The sequence below is a fragment of the Chiroxiphia lanceolata genome, chromosome 5 (genome assembly GCF_009829145.1).
Source record: "Chiroxiphia lanceolata isolate bChiLan1 chromosome 5, bChiLan1.pri, whole genome shotgun sequence".
In the NCBI taxonomy this organism is placed as follows: domain Eukaryota; kingdom Metazoa; phylum Chordata; class Aves; order Passeriformes; family Pipridae; genus Chiroxiphia; species Chiroxiphia lanceolata.
The window spans coordinates 1,145,353-1,161,652 of NC_045641.1; the positions used below are offsets into that span (position 1 = coordinate 1,145,353).

A 16,300-nucleotide genomic window follows, 5' to 3' on the forward strand; every position below is an offset into this window, starting at 1 on the left:
TTCCCATGGAAGACAAAGAGCAGCGCTGCCATTCCCAGTTTGGATCCCCATGGAGCTGGAGAGGGAAGGGGGACAGGAGCCTCCTTACCTGTGTCCTGGGATCTGCCAGGGCTTGGGATCGGGTTTAGAGCTCTGGTACTAAACCAGCCCAAGGCCCGGCTTTGTCCCGGCCCCTCATCCCACCACTTCCTGCTCCCGGAGGGAGACATTCCCAGCCTGGGAACACCACATGGAGCATCCCCCCGGACCCTGGAAGCAGCCTCACAAAGGGCTTGGGAAAAGCCGGGAGTGAGGTGGGATCAGGAGCTGGGGCTGCTCCCTGGGGGTTTGAAATCCAGGCTGGGAGAGCTGGGGGGTTCACCTGGAGAAGGGAAGGCTCCAGGGAAACCTTGGAGCTGCTTCCAGGGCCTAAAGGGGCTCCAGGAGAGCTGGAGAGGGACTGGGGACAAGGCCTGGAGGGACAGGACACAGGGAATGGCTCCCCAGTGCCAGAGGGCAGGGATAGATGGGATATTGGGAAGGAATTGCTGGCTGGGAGGGTGGGGAGGGGCTGGAATGGATTTCCCAGAGCATCTGTGGCTGCCCCTGGATCCCTGGGAGTGTCCAAGGCCAGGATGGAGCAACCTGGGACAGTGGAAGGTGTCAGGGTTGGAACTGGCTGATCCCAAAGTCCCTTCCCACCCAAACCATTCCAGGATTGTTGAAGTGCTCCGGGAGCTCCCGGGAGCTTGTGCCGAGCTCAATCAATCCCCCATCCCAAAAAACTGCTGGGGGGGGAGGCAATCCCTGACTTCTCCCTGGGAGAGCCAGGAGAAGGAAGGACAAGGCCTGGGGGACAAGGCCAGCCTGGGAAGGACTTTGGAAGGACTCCAGGTTGGAGCTTTGGGAAGGCCCTGGAGAAACCCAGAGCCCGGTGGCACTGAGACAGAGGACATGGAATGCTGACATGGAATGCTGACATGGAATGCTGACATGGAATGCTGACATGGAATTCTGTCCTGCTCCAACCAAGCCATCCCCAAGGATCGTGGAAGGAGAGCCCACCCCGGGTGTGGTTTGTACAAAAAGTGCTTTAATGCCCAAACTGCTCCGAAACCCCCCGGGGCGCCTCCGAACAGCCCCCTCCCCGTGATCCCAAAATCCCAACTCCCTCCCTGGGATCACCTTCCCCGGCCCCTCCTCCCAGTGCAACGCTTCCCAAGGGAAGGGGCTGGCCCGGGAACCCCCTTCCAGCCCCTCCTCTTTAGGGATAACATCCCTTGGGAGCACACCAGGGGGGCTGGAAGTGCCCCTTGGGAAACACCTCCGTGACTCATCCCAGGAGCAATTCCATGGCCACCAACCCTTCCCACCCTTCCCAAATCCCCCCTGGAGGGGCCGGGCGGCAGCAGGAGCTCTGGGAATGGTGCTTCCAGCCCGGAGCCGGTCCCTGAGATCCCGGAGAACTCCTGGAAGCCGCCGCGGGTCGGGAGAGGCCGGAGCTCAGCAGCCACTGGGAGAGGGGGCGAAGAAGTAAACGGCCAGGAGGATGAAGTAAACCATCACCAGCACCGTGCCTGGGGGGGACACCACGGGAGGGGGGGGTTATTCCATGGAGAAAGGAGGGAAAGGGATTGGAGACCTCCTGGGCTGGCCTGGATGAGCCCCCTGGGGAGGGATTTCGTGCCCCCCCCCCCGCAAAAATCTCAGTTAAAAGGAGTTAAAAACCCTTTTTAAGGGTGAAAAGGGAGGGATTTCCCTTGGGGCAGCTCCAGCACCTCCAAGGTGGTTAACCAAGACCCCAGGAAAGAGTTACTCCCTGGAGCAAGGAGGGAGGTGGATTGGAGACCTCCTGGGGGGGTCTGGATGACCCCCCCTGGGGAGGGATTTCATGGGCCTCTGCAAAATCCCATTTAAAGGGGATTTTAAACCATCTTAAAGGTTAAATGGGAGTGATTCCCCTCGGAGCAGCTCCAAGATGGTGAACCAAGACCCCAGGAGAGCAGGGTAGAGGGAGTTATTCCATGGAGCAAGGAGGGAAAGGGATTGGAGACCTCCTGGGGTGGCCCGGATGAGCCCCCTGGGGAGGGATTTCATGGCCCCCCCCTGCAAAATCTCAGTTAAAAGGAGTTAAAAACCCTTTTTAAGGGTGAAAAGGGAGGGATTTCCCTTGGGGCAGCTCCAGCACCTCAACCAAGATCCCAGGAGAGCAAGTTGGAGGGAGTTATTCCATGGAGCAAGGAGGGAAGGGGATTGGAGACCTCCTGGGGGGGTCTGGATGAGCCCCCTGGGGAGGGATTTCATGGGCCTCTGCAAAATCCCATTTAAAGGGCATTTTAAACCATCTTAAAGGTTAAATGGGAGTGATTCCCCTCGGAGCAGCTCCAAGATGGTCAACCAAGACCCCAGGAGAGCAGGGGGGAGGGAGTTGCACCCCAGAGCAAGGAGGGAGGTGGTTTTGGGGTCTGGATGGGGTTTGGAAGACTTTCGTGGGCCTCTAGAAAATCCCAATTAAAAGGAGTTTAAACCCTTTTTTAAGGGTAAAAAGAGATTCCCCTTGGAGCAGCTCCAGCACCTCCAAGGTGCCCAACCAAGACCCCAGGAGAGCGGGGGGAGAGAGTTACTCCCTGGGATAAGGAGGGAGGTGGTTTTGGGGTCTGAATGAGCCCCCGTAGAGGACTTTTGTGGGCCTCTGCAAAATCCCAATTAAAAGGGATTTTAAACTCTTTTTAAGGGTTAAATGGGAGTGATTCCCCTTGGAGCAGCTCCAGGATGGTCAACCAAGACCCCAGGAGAGCAGGAATGACCCCAGGAGAGCCCCCTGTAGAGAACTTCCACAGGCCTCTGCAAAATCCCAGTTAAAAGGGGTTTAAACCCTTTTTAAGGGTGAAAAGTGAGGGAAGATTCCCCTTGGAGCAGCTCCAGCACCTCCAAGGTGCCCAACCAACCCCCAAGGATGGCTCAGGTCACCCCACACCAGGAGCTGCCGCGTGCAGGAGCCCCCAGGGGAGGATCCAGGACCCCCCACCCCACCCCCCGAGCCACGGGGCCACCCAGGTCACCTTGGAAGTAGTCACATTTGCCGTCCATGAAGATGTAGTTCATGAGCACCACGCTGAACATGCTGGCGTAGACGTGCAGGTCGCTGAACACCAGCGTGAAGTTGGTGGGCTGCGGGATTTGGGGATGAGCGGGATTTGGGGATGAGGGGGATGAGGGGCATTTTGGGATGAGCGGGATGAGGGGCATTTTGGGATGAGCGGGATTTTGGGATGAGCGGGATGAGGGGGATTTTGGGATGAGGGGGATTTTGGGATGAGGGGGATGAGGGGGATTTTGGGATGAGTGGGATGAGTGGGATGAGCGGGATTTTGGGATGAGGGGGATGAGGGGCATTTTGGGATGAGGGGGATTTTGGGGATGAGGGGGATTTTGGGGATGAGGGGGATGAGGGGGATTTTGGGATGAGGGGGATTTTGGGATGAGCGGGATGAGGGGGATTTTGGGATGAGGGGGATGAGGGGGATTTTGGGATGAGGGGGATTTTGGGATGAGCGGGATGAGCGGGATTTTGGGATGAGCGGGATGAGGGGGATTTTGGGATGAGCGGGATTTTGGGATGAGTGGGATGAGGGGGATTTTGGGATGAGGGGGATTTTAGGATGAGCGGGATGAGGGGGATTTTGGGATGAGGGGGATTCTGGGATGAGGGGGATTCTGGGATGAGGGGGATTCTGGGATGAGGGGGATGAGGGGGATTTTGGGACGAGGGGGATTTTGGGATGAGCGGGATGAGGGGGATTTTAGGATGAGCGGGATGAGGGGGATTTGGGGATGAGGGGGATTTTGGGATGAGGGGGATTTTGGGATGAGCGGGATGAGGGGGATTTGGGGATGAGGGGGATTTGGGGATGAGGGGGATTTTGGGATGAGGGGGATTTTGGGATGAGGGGGATTTTGGGGATGAGGGGGATTTTGGGGATGAGGGGGATTTTGGGGATGAGGGGGATTTTGGGGATGAGGGGGATTTTGGGGATGAGGGGGATTTTGGGGATGAGGGGGATTTGGGGATGAGGGGGATTTTGGGGATGAGCAGGATGAGGGGGATTTGGGGATGAGCAGGATGAGCGGGGTGTCCCCAGCCCCGGTGGGGGGGTGTGGGGAGTCTGTGTGTCACCCCTGAACCCCTCCCCGTGCCACCCACCAGGACAGGGGACATCAGACCCACTGTGAGCAGAGGGGACACACTGGGAGCGGGACCATCCCCTCCCCGTGTCCCTGTGTGTCCCCAGCCCCACGGGGGGACGTCCCCCAGGGTCTGCACTCACGTAGAAGATGGTGAAGAGCACCAGGATGGGGATCTGGAGCATGCAGACCTGCACGGCGATGCAGCTCCCGATCTCGATGCTGAGGGAGGAAGGAGGACTCGGGAGCCGCCCTCGGAGCGAGGGAAACCCACCCCGGGGGGAACCGGCCACGCCACGCGGCCCATCCCGCTCTGATCCTGCTTTTTGAGCCCCCTCCAGGGCAGAGTGGCAAGATCTGACCCGCCAGGGGCTGGGCAGCCCATCCAGGGCAGCGGGAGGGACTGGGAGAGGCAGGGGCAGCAGCCCAGAACTCCTCCCTGGAGCCACCTCACCTGAGGCTCAGGTTGTTCTGGAGGGCGAACTGGATGCCGTTGACAATCTCTGGCAGCTCAGGCACCATGGCCAGCACGGTGACACCGATGAAGTACTGCAGGGGACAGGGGACACCGGCCTGGTCCAACCACAGCCTGCAGCTCCCCGGGGCGAGCAGCAGCTCAGCACCTTCTCCCCACGGCTTCTGGGGCTCAAACTGCAACCCCAGGGTGGGTTCCCAGCCCTGGCTGGGGTGTCTCGGTCCCCAGGGCCACCCAACCCTGTGTCCCTGCTGTCCCCATGCCCGTCTCACCTGGGAGATGGTGGAGTTGGTGAGGATGGGGCTGATGTGCTCCGTGGCCAGGTCAGCACAGGCCGACATGCACAGGGTGGAGAGCAGCAGGATGACCAGGGCACGCCAGCGGGACCAGTGCACCACGGGGCTGGGGTGGTGGCCTGGCACTGGGGGGGACAGAGACACACACTGGGACCAGGGACACACTGGGACCAGTGCACCACAGTGCTGTGGTGGTGGCCTGGCACTGGGGAGGGACAGAGACACACACTGGGACCAGGGACACACTGGGACCAGTGCACAGTACTGTGCTGGTGGCCTGGCACTGAGGGGGACAAAGACACACTGGGACCAGTGACAGTGGGACCAGGGACACATTGGGACCAGGGACACACTGGGACCAGTGCACCACAGTGCTGTGGGGGTGTCCTGGCACTGGGGAGGGACAGAGACACACTGGGACCAGTGACACACTGGGACCAGTGACACACTGGGACCAGTGCACCACAGTGCTGTGGTGGTGGCCTGGCACTGAGGGGGACAAAGACACACTGGGACCTGTGACAGTGGGACCAGGGACACACTGGGACCAGGGACAGTGGGACCAGTGCACCATGGCACTGGGGTGGTGGCCTGGCACTGGGGAGGGACAGAGACACACACTGGGACCAGGGACACTGGGACCAGTGCACCACAGTGCTGTGGGGGTGTTGTAGCACTGGGGAGGGACAGAGATGATGGTGGGACCAGGGACAGCAGGACCAGTGTCACACTGGGACCAGGGAGAGTGGGACCAGGGGGACAGTGGGACCAGTGCACCACGGGGTTGTGGTGGTGTCCTGGCACTGAGAGGGACAGAGACACACAATGGGACCAGTGACAGCGGGATCAGGGACACACAGTACAGTGGTGGTGTCCTGGGGAGGGACAGAGATGATGGTGGGATCAATGACACACTGGGACCAGTGACAGTGGGACCAGGGATACACTGGGACCTGTGACAGTGGGACCAGTGCACCACAGTGCTGTGGTGGTGTCCTGGCACTGGGGAGGGACAGGGACACTGTGGGACACCCCGGAGTGTCAGGAATGGGGGCCTGGGGACACACTCACTGTGGCAGTCGCTGACGTGGATGTCGTAGATGTGGGAGTGGGTTTTGAGGGTGAAGCAGAGCCCCACGAGGTACCCGGCGGGGAGCAGCAGGGACACCGTGTACACCAGGGGCCTGTGGGACACGGGGGACACGTCAGGACCACCAGGGCCCGGCCTGGAGACCCCCAGGGGTGGGGGAGCAGCAGGGATGGGGGAGCAGGAGCAGGACACGCACTGGACGTGGCTGTAGTAGAGGGTGCCGTTGTTGTCCATCTGTGGAGAGAGCACCGGTCAGTGGGGACACGGGGGACAAGGGACGGCCCTGCTGCCACCCCCCAGCACCAGAGCTGGGGGGTCAGAGCATCCCCAGCCCCAAAACCCCTGCTAGAAAATCCCAGAGTGTTCTGAGCTGGAAGGGACCCACGGGGATCATCAAATCCAGCTCGTGGACATGAACGGCCACACAGGGACTGAACCCACAACCCTGGCACTGCAGCACCAGGCTCTGACCAGCTGGGTCAGTCCCAAACCTGTGCTTAATCCCAAACCTGTGCTTAATCCCAAACCTGTGCTTAATCCCAAACCTGTGCTTAATCCCAAACCTGTGCTTAATCCCAAACCTGTGCTTAATCCCAAACCTGTGCTTAATCCCAAACCTGTGCTTAATCTCAAACCTGTGCTTAATCCCAAACCTGTGCTTAATCCCAAACCTGTGCTTAATCCCAAAACCAAGCTGGACCCACAGGGATCATCAAACTCAGCTCATAAATGAATGGCCATACAGGGACTGAACCCACAACCCTGGCATTGCAGCACCAGGCTCTGACCAGTTGGGTTAATCCCAAGCCTGTGCTGAATCCCAAACCTGTGCTGAATCCCAAAATCGAGCTGGACCCACAGGGATCATCAAATCCAGCTCATGGACATGAACGGCCGTACAGGGACTGAACCCACAACCCTGGCACTGCAGCACCAGGCTCTGACCAACTGGGTTGACCCCAAGCCCGTGGGTGACCCCAAGCCTGTGGGTGACCCCAAGCCCCCTGCCAGGCCCCCCTGTCCCCTCACCAGGTCGAAGTGACAGTTGTGACACAGGTAGTGGCCCAGCGGGTTCTGGGTGACGTTGTGGCACTCGCCGCACACCAGCTTCCCGTAGACCTTGGAGAAGAGCGTCGGGGCAAAGACTCCTGCGGGGACAAAGGGGCACAGGGTGGGCACCCAAACCCTGGTGGGACCCCAGGAGCTGGGGACACACCCATTTACCCACTGACCTCCCACGGAGAGGAAGAGCAGGGCGGAGCTGACGCCGGCGGAGCGGCTGTTGAAGCGCTGCTCCTGGTGCCGGATGCCCCCGATGACCATGCACAGACCCTGCAGGGACAGACCCCAAAAACCCCTCAGGGCACAGCTACACACCCGGGGGGACACACCAAAAGGGGGAGAGGGGGACCTGCCAATAAAAGTGAGGAAGGGGACCCATCCCAAAAGAGGGGGAAGGGGGACCCACCAATAAAAGTGGGGAAGGGGGACCCACCTATAAAAGTTGGGAAAGGGACACCCCTATAAAAGCAGGAAAAGGGGACACACCCCAACAAAGTTGGGAAGGGACCCACCTATAAAAGTGGGAAAGGGGGACCCACCCCAATAAAAGCGGGAAAGAGGGGACCCACTCCAATAAAAGGGGGAAAGGGGGGACCCACCCCAATAAAAGGGGGAAAGGGGGACCCACCCCAATAAAAGGGGGAAAGGGGGACCCACCAATAAAAGGGGGGAAAGGGACCCACCAATAAAAGTTGGGAAAGGGAGACCCACCCCCTTAAACAAAAGTTGGGAAAGGAGAACCCAGCAATAAAAGTTGGGAAAGGGACCCGCCTATAAAAGTGGGAAAGGGGGACCCTCACCAGTAAAAGTGGGGAAGGGGGACCACCAATAAAAGTTGGGAAAGGGGGACGAGCCTATAAAAGTTGGGAAAAGGGGACCCCCACCTATAAAAGTGGGAAAGGGGCACCCCTGCCTATAGAAGTGGGAAAGGGGGACCCACTTATAAAAGTGGGAAAGGGACTCACCCCCTTAAAAAAAGCTGGGGAAAGGGACCCACCTATAAAAGTTGGGAAAGGGGGACTCACCAATAAAAGTGGGGAAAGGGGACCCACCCCAACAAAGCTGGGAAGGGACTCGCCAATAAAAGTGGGGAAGGGGGACCCGCCTATAAAAGTTGGGAAAGGGGGACCCACCCCCTTAAACAAAAGTTGGGGAAAGGGGACCCACCTATAAAAGTGGGAAAGGGGGGCCTGCTGATAAAAGTTGGGAAAGGGACCCACCCCCTAAAACAAAAGTTGGGGAAAGGGACCCAGCAATAAAAGTTGGGAAAGGGACCCACCTATAAAAGGCGGAAAGGGGACCCACCCCAACAAAGCTGGGAAGGGACACACCTATAAAAGTGGGAAAGGGGGACCCACCTCCTTAAACAAAAGTTTGGGAAGAGGGACCCACCGACAAAAGTTGGGAAAGGAACCCAGCAATGAAAGTTGGGAAAGGGAGACCCACCTATAAAAGTGGGAAAGGGACCCACCCCCATAAACAAAAGCTCGGGAAGGGGACCCAGCAATAAAAGTTGGGAAAGGGAGACTCACCAATAAGAGTGGGGAAAGGGGGAACCCACCAATAAAAGGGGGAAAGGGGACCCATCCCAACAAAGCTGGGAAGGGATCCACCTATAAAAGTGGGAAAGGGGGCCCCGCCAAAACTGGGAAGGGCCCTGCCAGGCTCGGAGCCCGAGTGCCGCCGTCCCCCCGTCGCCGGTGCCCCGTGTCTCACCGGCACGAAGAGCACACAGCCCACCAGGGTGCCCGTCAGCGCCGACTTGACGACCTCGGCGTAGCAGGCGCTGCCCTCGCGGGAGCCCTTGAGCAGGGCACTGATGTAGAAGGTGAGCTCGGTGACGGAGCCGAAGGTGGCGTTCACCACCGCGCCCACCGCGAACGTGCTCTGAGCCGAGATGCTGCGGGGAGGGAACGGAGCTGGGGACGGGCTGGAGAGCTCCTGAGGGAGCTGGGGGGGGCTCAGCCTGGAGAAAAGGGGGATCGGGGGGGACCTTCTGGCTCTGCAAGTCCCTCCCAGGAGGGGGGAGCCGGGGGGGGGTCGGGTTCTGCTGCCAGGGAACAAGGGACAGGAGGAGAGGGAACAGCCTCAGGCTGGGCCAGGGGAGGGTCAGGTTGGACAGCAGGAGGAATTTCTTCATGAAAACGGGTTATTAAGCATTGGCAGGGGTTGCCCAGGGAGGTTTGGAGTGCCCAGCCCTGGAGGTGTCCCAGGAAGGCCTGGCCGTGGCACTCAGTGCTCTGGGCTGGGGACAAGGTGGTGTTTCTTGGGACTAAGGTTGGACTCTGATCTCAGAGGGCTTTTCCAACCTGTGACTGTATGACTGATCCTTTTCCCTGCTCCCAATCCCACTGCTCCCAGTGAGGGCTGGGCCACAGGTTCCTCCAAGTGGCTCCATCCTGCAGCCAAAGGCCCTTCACCACCCCCCCCCAGGTATCTCCCTCCGATTTTGTTGGATTCCTGGTGCCAAGTGAGACCTGCAGAGACCCAAACCTCTGCCATGTGCACCCACAGCATGGATGGGGAACCTTGGTTTGCAGCCTTCACCCCCGAGAGGTGCCAAACTCCTCAGAACCTTCAAAAACACGGATTTTGCCACGTGGCTGCCCGGGCAAACCCAAGCTTTACATTGTTAGGAGGGGAAAACCAGGTGGAAATTTGAGATACAAACAGGAGACGGCGTCGAGATCCCCCACAAAGCACACACAGAGCCCAAGAGGAGCCAACTGAGGGTGGAACAACCCTCAGAAACAGCTGGGAAACATGGGCAGATCCCATGGGATGTGCAAGTCCTGGAGAATTGAGCATCCCCAGCCAGTGTCCCCATCCCCAGCCGGTGTCCCCGGGCTGTCCCAGCTCACCTGGCAATGGCCATCCCGATGTAGTAGGACAGGGGCATGATGGAGAGCAGGGCCAGGGAGAACTTGAGGGTGGAGCTGCTCAGGTGGTTGTGGTTGTCCAGGTAGCCCAGCAGCAGCGTCACCACCACCAGAGGCAGCAGATCTGGGGAGGGTGTCAAGGACACTACAGAGCGGGGTGGGTGGGGTTTGGGGTCAGCTCACCCCCTTCCCCACCATTCCCAGTCCATCCCACCCCATCACCAGCAGGTCTGGAGGTTGGTCACAGAGATGCTCGAGGTGGGGTGGAATTTGGGGTCAACCCCCCATCCCCATTCCCAGTCCATTCCACCCCATCACCACCAGGTCTGAGGGGGCCGGTCAAGGAGACACATAAGGTGGGGTGGGATTTGGGGTCATCTCCCCCTTCCCCACCATTCCCATTCCATTCCCATCACCAGCAGCAGGTCTGGGGGACCCATCAAGGAGATGCTCAAGGTGGGGTGGGATTTGGAGTCACCTCCCATCCCCATTCCCAGTCCATCCCACCCCATCACCACCAGGTCTGGGGGGGCAGTCGAGGAGATGCCTGAGGTGGGGTGGGATTTGGGGTCATCTCCCCCTTTTTCCACCATTCCCAGTCCATCCCACCCCGTCACCCCCAGGTCTGCAGGGGCTGGTCAAGGAGACAACCAAGGTGGGGTGGGATTTGGGGTCATCTCCCCCTTTCCCCATCATTCCCAGTCCATCCCGCCCCATCATCAGCAGGTCTGGGGGGCTGGTTCAAGGAGATGCTCAAAGTGGGGTGGGATTTGGGGTCAGCCCCCATCCCCATTCCCACTCACACTCTGTTCCACCCTGTCACCACCAGGTGTGGAGGGGTCGGTCAAGGAGACAACCAAGGTGGGGTGGGATTTGGGGTCATCTCCCCCTTTCCCCACCATTCCCAGTCCATCCCGCCCCGTCACCAGCAGGTCTGGGGGTGGGTCCTGGAGCCGGCCGAGGTTTGGTGGGATGTGGGGTGGGATTTGGGGTCCCGTCCCCAGCGCTGCCCCAGGATACTGACGGCGAAGACGTTGAGGCCGTGCACGGAGTACTTGTAGTAGTAGGGGTTGGCGGCGCGGTAGCAGCACAGGATCACCTCCCCCTCCAGCGGCACCTCCGTCTGTGGGGCCACACAGTTGGTGACCCCGCTGCTGCTGCTGCCACCCCCAGCCCCCCAAAAACCCCCCTTTCTCCAGAGCGGGGACCACGGGAGCCTCACCATCCTGCCCCTGCGGACGCGGACGCGCTCGGGGGGCAGCAGCAGGACGCGGGTGGCACTGCGGGCGCTCAGTTTGGCCACGGGGATGGTGACGATGAGCAGCCAGGAGGTGACACAGACCAGGGCGTGGGACAGGGCCAGCACTGGGTACCCCAGGCACAGCCAGGCCGCGGTGCCCACTTGGCGCTGGAACAGGGGGCACCGTCAGGGTTGATCCCACAAGCGCCTGCCCTGGGGAGAGGAGGTGCCTTTGGGGGCTCTCCCCACCCCAGGGGTGCCAGTGCCCAGTGTGGGGTGTCACCGTGCCCGGTGTGGGGCTCACCCAGTATCCGGTGCCCTCCCAGCACCACGGGCGCCAGCGGCCTGGGGTGGGACCCCCCAGCAGGGCCGAGCTCTCCCCCGCACCAGCCTCCTGGGATTTGGGCACCTGGGGGACACAATGGGGGTGTCAGGGCGTGGCACAGCACACCCCACCCACCCCCCCGGGATTCGGGATGAGCCCTCACCTCCACCTTCTGGATCACTTTGCCAAAGGGCCACAGGAAATACCCGGCCAGGTCCCAGCAGAGCCGCCCTGGGGGGGACACCAGAGACACTCGTGTCCCCTCCAGCTCCAGGGAGAAGGGACACAGGAGGTCCCCACGCTGTTGGGAGCTCGGCCAGGACACCCACAGTTCCCCCAGCCCTTCCCTGATTCGGGACTCACCATAAGGAGCCCCAACGACGGTGAGGAACATGCCAGCGGCCACCAGGCCGTGCAGCAGCGAGAGCCACCAGCCAAAGAGCAGCAGGTACAGGACGTTCCCACACGTCACCGTGGACCCTGCGGGGATAGGGGGGCACAGCTGGGACCCACCGGCACCCACAGCCCCCCCCAAACCCACGGGGCTGCCCCCTGCCCCCACCTGCAGGGCCCCGGAGCGCGGTGAGGTCGGAGTAGAGCTCCTTGACGATGTCGGAGCGCTCCTCCCAGGGCCGCGCCGTCACGTGGCTCTTCCACTTCTTGAAGCCAAACTGCGGAGACGAGGGGGGGGTTTTTTGGGGTGGGTGGGGAAAAAGCCAGCCCGTCACACCCCCCTGTAGAACCCCTGGCCCCCACGGGCACCCACCTTGTAGTTGTTGGAGAGCTTGTTGGCCTCCACGGCGTTCTCGGCCGTCAGGGTGGTCCTGGCGCAGCTCTCGCACTCCTCGGGCGTGGCTGGGGGCACACGGGGGTCATGAGGGGCACACGGGGGTCACGGGGGGCACACGGGGGTCAGGGACCCCCAGCACCCCCTGTCCCACCTACCCGTGGGGCCGCGGGGCCGGTGCAGGTGACAGCCCAGGTCGCCCAGGTCGTTGTTGATGGTGGTGGAGCAGTGCCGCTCGCACAGGGAGCCCCGCCGGGAATCTGTGGCCTTGGGAATGTCTGTGGGAGAGGTTGGAATAATCACATCCAGCCCCATGTCCTGCCTGGGCTCGGAGCCCCAGGACAAGCAGGTGCTGCTGTGTGGGGGGTGCCAGCCCGGTCCCCAAACCCCACAGGGGACGGGGACACAGTTCCTGGGGGGGAGCCAAGGGATGTTGGGGAAGGGGGACCCCACCCGTGCCTGGGAAATGGTGTGAGGGGGGTAAATCTCACTTGGTGCCTGGTGTGAGGGTTGGGAGGATGGATCTCACAGTGCCCAGAGGGAGGCTGGGGAGGGGAGACCCCACAGGTGCCCAGGAAAAGGGGGGGAAATCCCACTCGGTGCCCGGAGTGATACTCAGGAGGGGGGGGGAGAAAAATCCCAATCCCACTCAGTGCCCAGTGTGAGGGTTGGGAAGAGGGACTTGGCAGTGCCCAGGAAAGGGGGGACCCCCTCTGGTGCCCGGAGTGATGCTGGGGAGGGGGGACCCCACAGGTGCCCGGGAAAAGGGGGGGGGAAATCCCACTGGGTGCCCAGAGTGATGCCCGGGAGAGGAGACCCCACAGGTGCCCGGGAAAAGGGGATGGGAATCCCACTCGGTGCCTGCAGTGATACTCGGGAGGGGGGACCCCACAGGTGCCCGGAAAAAAGGGAGGAAATCCCACTGGGTGCCCGGAGTGATACTCAGGAGGGGGGACCCCACAGGTGCCCAGGACATGGCGGGTGAGAAAAATCCCAATCCCACTCAGTGCCCGGCGTGAGGGTTGGGAAGAGGGACTTGGCAGTGCCCAGGAAAGGGGAGACCCCCTCTAGTGCCTGGAGTGATGCTGGGGAGGGGGCACCCGTCAGGGCCCAGGAAGGGGGGACCCCACAGGTGCCCAGGACACGGCGGGGGGGGAGAAAAATCCCAATCCCACTCAGTGCCTGGTGCGACGGTTGGGAAGGGGGGGACCCTCCCAGATGCCCAAGAAGGGGCCCGACCCCCTCTGGTGCCCGGAGTGATGCCGGGGAGGGGGGACACCACAGGTGCCCGAGAACTGGGGGTTAAATCCTACTCGGTGCCTGGAATGAAGGTTGGGAAGAGGGGGAGACCCTCCCAGATCCCCAAGAAGGGGCCCGACCCCCTCTGGTGCCCGAGTGCTGCTGGGGAGGGGGTACCCAAGAAGGGAGGACCCCCCGGAGCCCCCCGCGCTCACCGGGCGGGTCCTGCCCGCAGCAGCAGCGGCAGCAGCGGCGGCGCCGGGCGGGCTCGGCCTCGCTGGCCATGGTGGTCCCGGCGGAGGGGGCGAGCCCGGAGCCCCCCGGAATTTAACGGGCGGGGCCGGACGTGCGCGACCCCGGGACGGGGAAACGCCCCCGCGACGGGAGGGGAGGGAAACGCCCCCGCACCCCGAGAGGGGCCGGGCAGGGGCCGCCCCCGCACCGCGGGAGGAGCCGGGAGGGAGCGGCGGGAACGGGGGGACGCGGGGAGAGGGATGCGCGGGGATTGGGGTGCGCGGGGATTTGGGGGTGCGCGGGGATTGGGGTGCGCGGGGGTTGGGGTACGGGGGGATTGGGGTGCGCGGGGGTTGGGGTACGGGGGGATTGGGGTGCGCGGGGATTGGGGGTGCGCGGGGATTGGGGAGCAGAGGGGTTGGGGTGCACAGGGATTGGGATGCTCAAGGATTAGGATGAGCAGGGATTGGGGTGCTCAGGGATTGGGGTGTGCAGGGATAGGGATGCTCAGGGATTTGGGGTGCGCGGGAATTGGGGGTGCGCGGGGATTGGGGTGCGCGAGGATTGGGGTGCGCGGGGATTTGGGGTGCGGAGGGATAGGGATGCGCAGGGATTGGGGTGCACAGGGATTGGGATGCTCAAGGATTAGGATGAGCAGGGATTGGGGTGCTCAGGGATTGGGGTGTGCAGGGATAGGGATGCTCAGGGATTTGGGGTGTGCGGGGATTGGGGTGCGCGGGGATTGGGGGTGCGCGGGGATAGGCATGCGCGGGGATTGGGGTGCAGAGGGGATGGGGTGCACATGGATTGGGATGCTCAAGGATTAGGATGAGCAGGGATTGGGGTGCGCAGGGATAGGGATGAGCAGAGATAGGGGTGCGCGGGGATTTAGGGTGCACAGGGATAGGGATGCGCAGGGATTGGGGTGCGCAGGGATTGGGGTGCACAGGGATTGGGGTGCACAAGGATTGGGGTGCTCAGGGGTTGGGGTGCGCAGGGATTTGGATGCTCAGGAATTGGGGTGCATGGGGATTTGGGGTACGTGGGGGGCACCGCGACTGGGGTGTGCCATGTATTGGGGTGCAGAGTGTATTGGGGGGCACAGGGACTGGGGTGTGCCATGTATTGGGGTGCACAGGGATGGGTGTGCTGTGTATTGGGTTGTACACTGGGGTGTGTGAGGTATTGGGGTGCACAGGGAGTGGGGCATGTGCTCTATTGGGGTGCACAGGGATGGGTGTGCTGTGTATTGGGTTGTACACTGGGGTGTGTGAGGTATTGGGGTGCACAGGGAGCAGGGGGTGCCATGTATTAGGGTGCACAGTGTATTGGGGTGCACAGGGAGCAGGGTGTGCCATGTATTGGGGTGCACAGGGATGGGTGTGCCATGTACTGTGTTGTACAGTGGGATGTGTGAGGTATTGGGGTGCACAGGGACTGGGATGGATGGAGACCAGGGAGCACAGTGTATTGGGGTGCACAGGGACTGGGGTGTGAGGTATTGGGGTGCACAGAGAGAAGGGTGTGCCATGTATTGGGGTGCACAGGGACAGGTGTGAGGTATTGGGGTGCACAGTGTATTTGGGTCTATCATGTCTTGGGGTGCACAGTGTATTGGGGTGCACAGGGAGCAGGGTGTGATGTATTGGGGTGCACAGTGCATTGGGGTGCAGTGTATGGGGTGTGATGTATTGGGGTGCACAGTGCATTGGGGTGCACAGTGTATTGGGGTCTCTCATGTATTGGGGTCTCTCATGTATTGGGGTCTATCATGTATTGGGGTGCACAGTGTATTGGGGTGCACAGTGTATTGAGGTCTCTCATGTATTGGGGTGCACAGTGTATTGGGGTGCACCAGGATGGGTGTGATGTCTTGGGGTGCACAGGGACTGGGGTGTGAGGTATTGGGGTACACAGTGTATTGGGGTCTCTCATGTATTGGGGTGCACAGGGATGGGTGTGAGGTATTGGGGTGCACAGGGATGGGTGTGAGGTATTGGGGTGCAGTGTATTGGGGTCTCTCATGTATTGGGGTGCACAGTGTGTTGGGGTGCACAGGGATGGGTGGGAGGTATTGGGGTGCACAGTGTATTGGGGTACCCACTGTATTGAGGTCTATCATGTCTGGGGGTACACAGAGAATTGGAGTGCCCGGTGTATTGGGGTGCCCTGTGTACTGGGGTCTATCATGTACTGGGGTGCAGTGTATGGGGTGTGATGTATTGGGGTGCCCAGTGTATTGGGGTCTATCCTGTCTGGGGGTACACAGAGTATTGGGGTGCCCAAGGACCTGGGCTCCTGGGAAGAGGCTGCACAGGGGGCTGGGGGTGCTGGGGACCCCAAACCTGTGCAGGTCCTGTGTGTGCAGAGCCCTGAGCCCCGAGGGAGCCCCGTGGGACGGGCTCTTGGGGAGAAAACCCCTTTTTTTGGGGCAAGAAGAGGATTTCGAGGGTTTCTGCACTTCAGGTCTTCAAACACGAGAGAAATGCGGCTCAGGGGGGGAGTTTTG

The 16,300-nt window shown here is 61.3% G+C and overlaps 1 protein-coding gene and 1 long non-coding RNA gene across 2 annotated transcripts; one reads left to right on the top strand and one right to left on the bottom strand.

Annotated features, from left to right (window-relative positions):
- Positions 1-1,042: 1,042 nt before the first annotated feature.
- LOC116786583 (low affinity vacuolar monovalent cation/H(+) antiporter-like) lies at positions 1,043-13,976 on the bottom strand. Its single transcript, XM_032687274.1, has 20 exons — positions 13,773-13,976; positions 12,477-12,596; positions 12,298-12,386; positions 12,094-12,202; positions 11,895-12,011; positions 11,695-11,762; positions 11,511-11,615; positions 11,189-11,374; positions 10,987-11,089; positions 9,949-10,090; positions 8,804-8,987; positions 7,258-7,357; positions 7,055-7,173; positions 6,222-6,259; positions 6,007-6,119; positions 4,912-5,060; positions 4,619-4,713; positions 4,308-4,386; positions 3,042-3,150; positions 1,043-1,556 (listed from the first exon to the last, which is right to left on the bottom strand). The coding sequence occupies exons 1-20, from the start codon at positions 13,840-13,842 to the stop codon at positions 1,483-1,485; spliced, it is 2,169 nt and encodes a 722-aa protein (XP_032543165.1). The 5' UTR covers positions 13,843-13,976; the 3' UTR covers positions 1,043-1,482.
- An 877-nt stretch (positions 13,977-14,853) lies between these two features.
- Positions 14,854-16,047, top strand: LOC116786620. The gene is made up of 3 exons (XR_004357028.1): positions 14,854-15,149; positions 15,693-15,755; positions 15,863-16,047. It is a non-coding gene; the product is annotated as an uncharacterized LOC116786620 (long non-coding RNA).
- The last annotated feature ends 253 nt before the right edge of the window (positions 16,048-16,300 follow it).

What these genes read in the sequence shown, in the direction of transcription:
- LOC116786583 (XM_032687274.1), bottom strand. Translation starts at nt 13,842, where the DNA reads ATGGCCAGCGAGGCCGAGCCCGCCCGGCGCCGCCGCTGCTGCCGCTGC. An exon ending in CCTCAACGTCTTCGCCGTCA is followed by an intron (nt 10,091 to 10,986) that starts GTATCCTGGGGC and finishes CACCCTCCCCAG; the next exon opens with ATCTGCTGCCTCTGGTGGTG. An exon ending in ACAACTGTCACTTCGACCTG is followed by an intron (nt 6,260 to 7,054) that starts GTGAGGGGACAG and finishes CTCTCTCCACAG; the next exon opens with ATGGACAACAACGGCACCCT.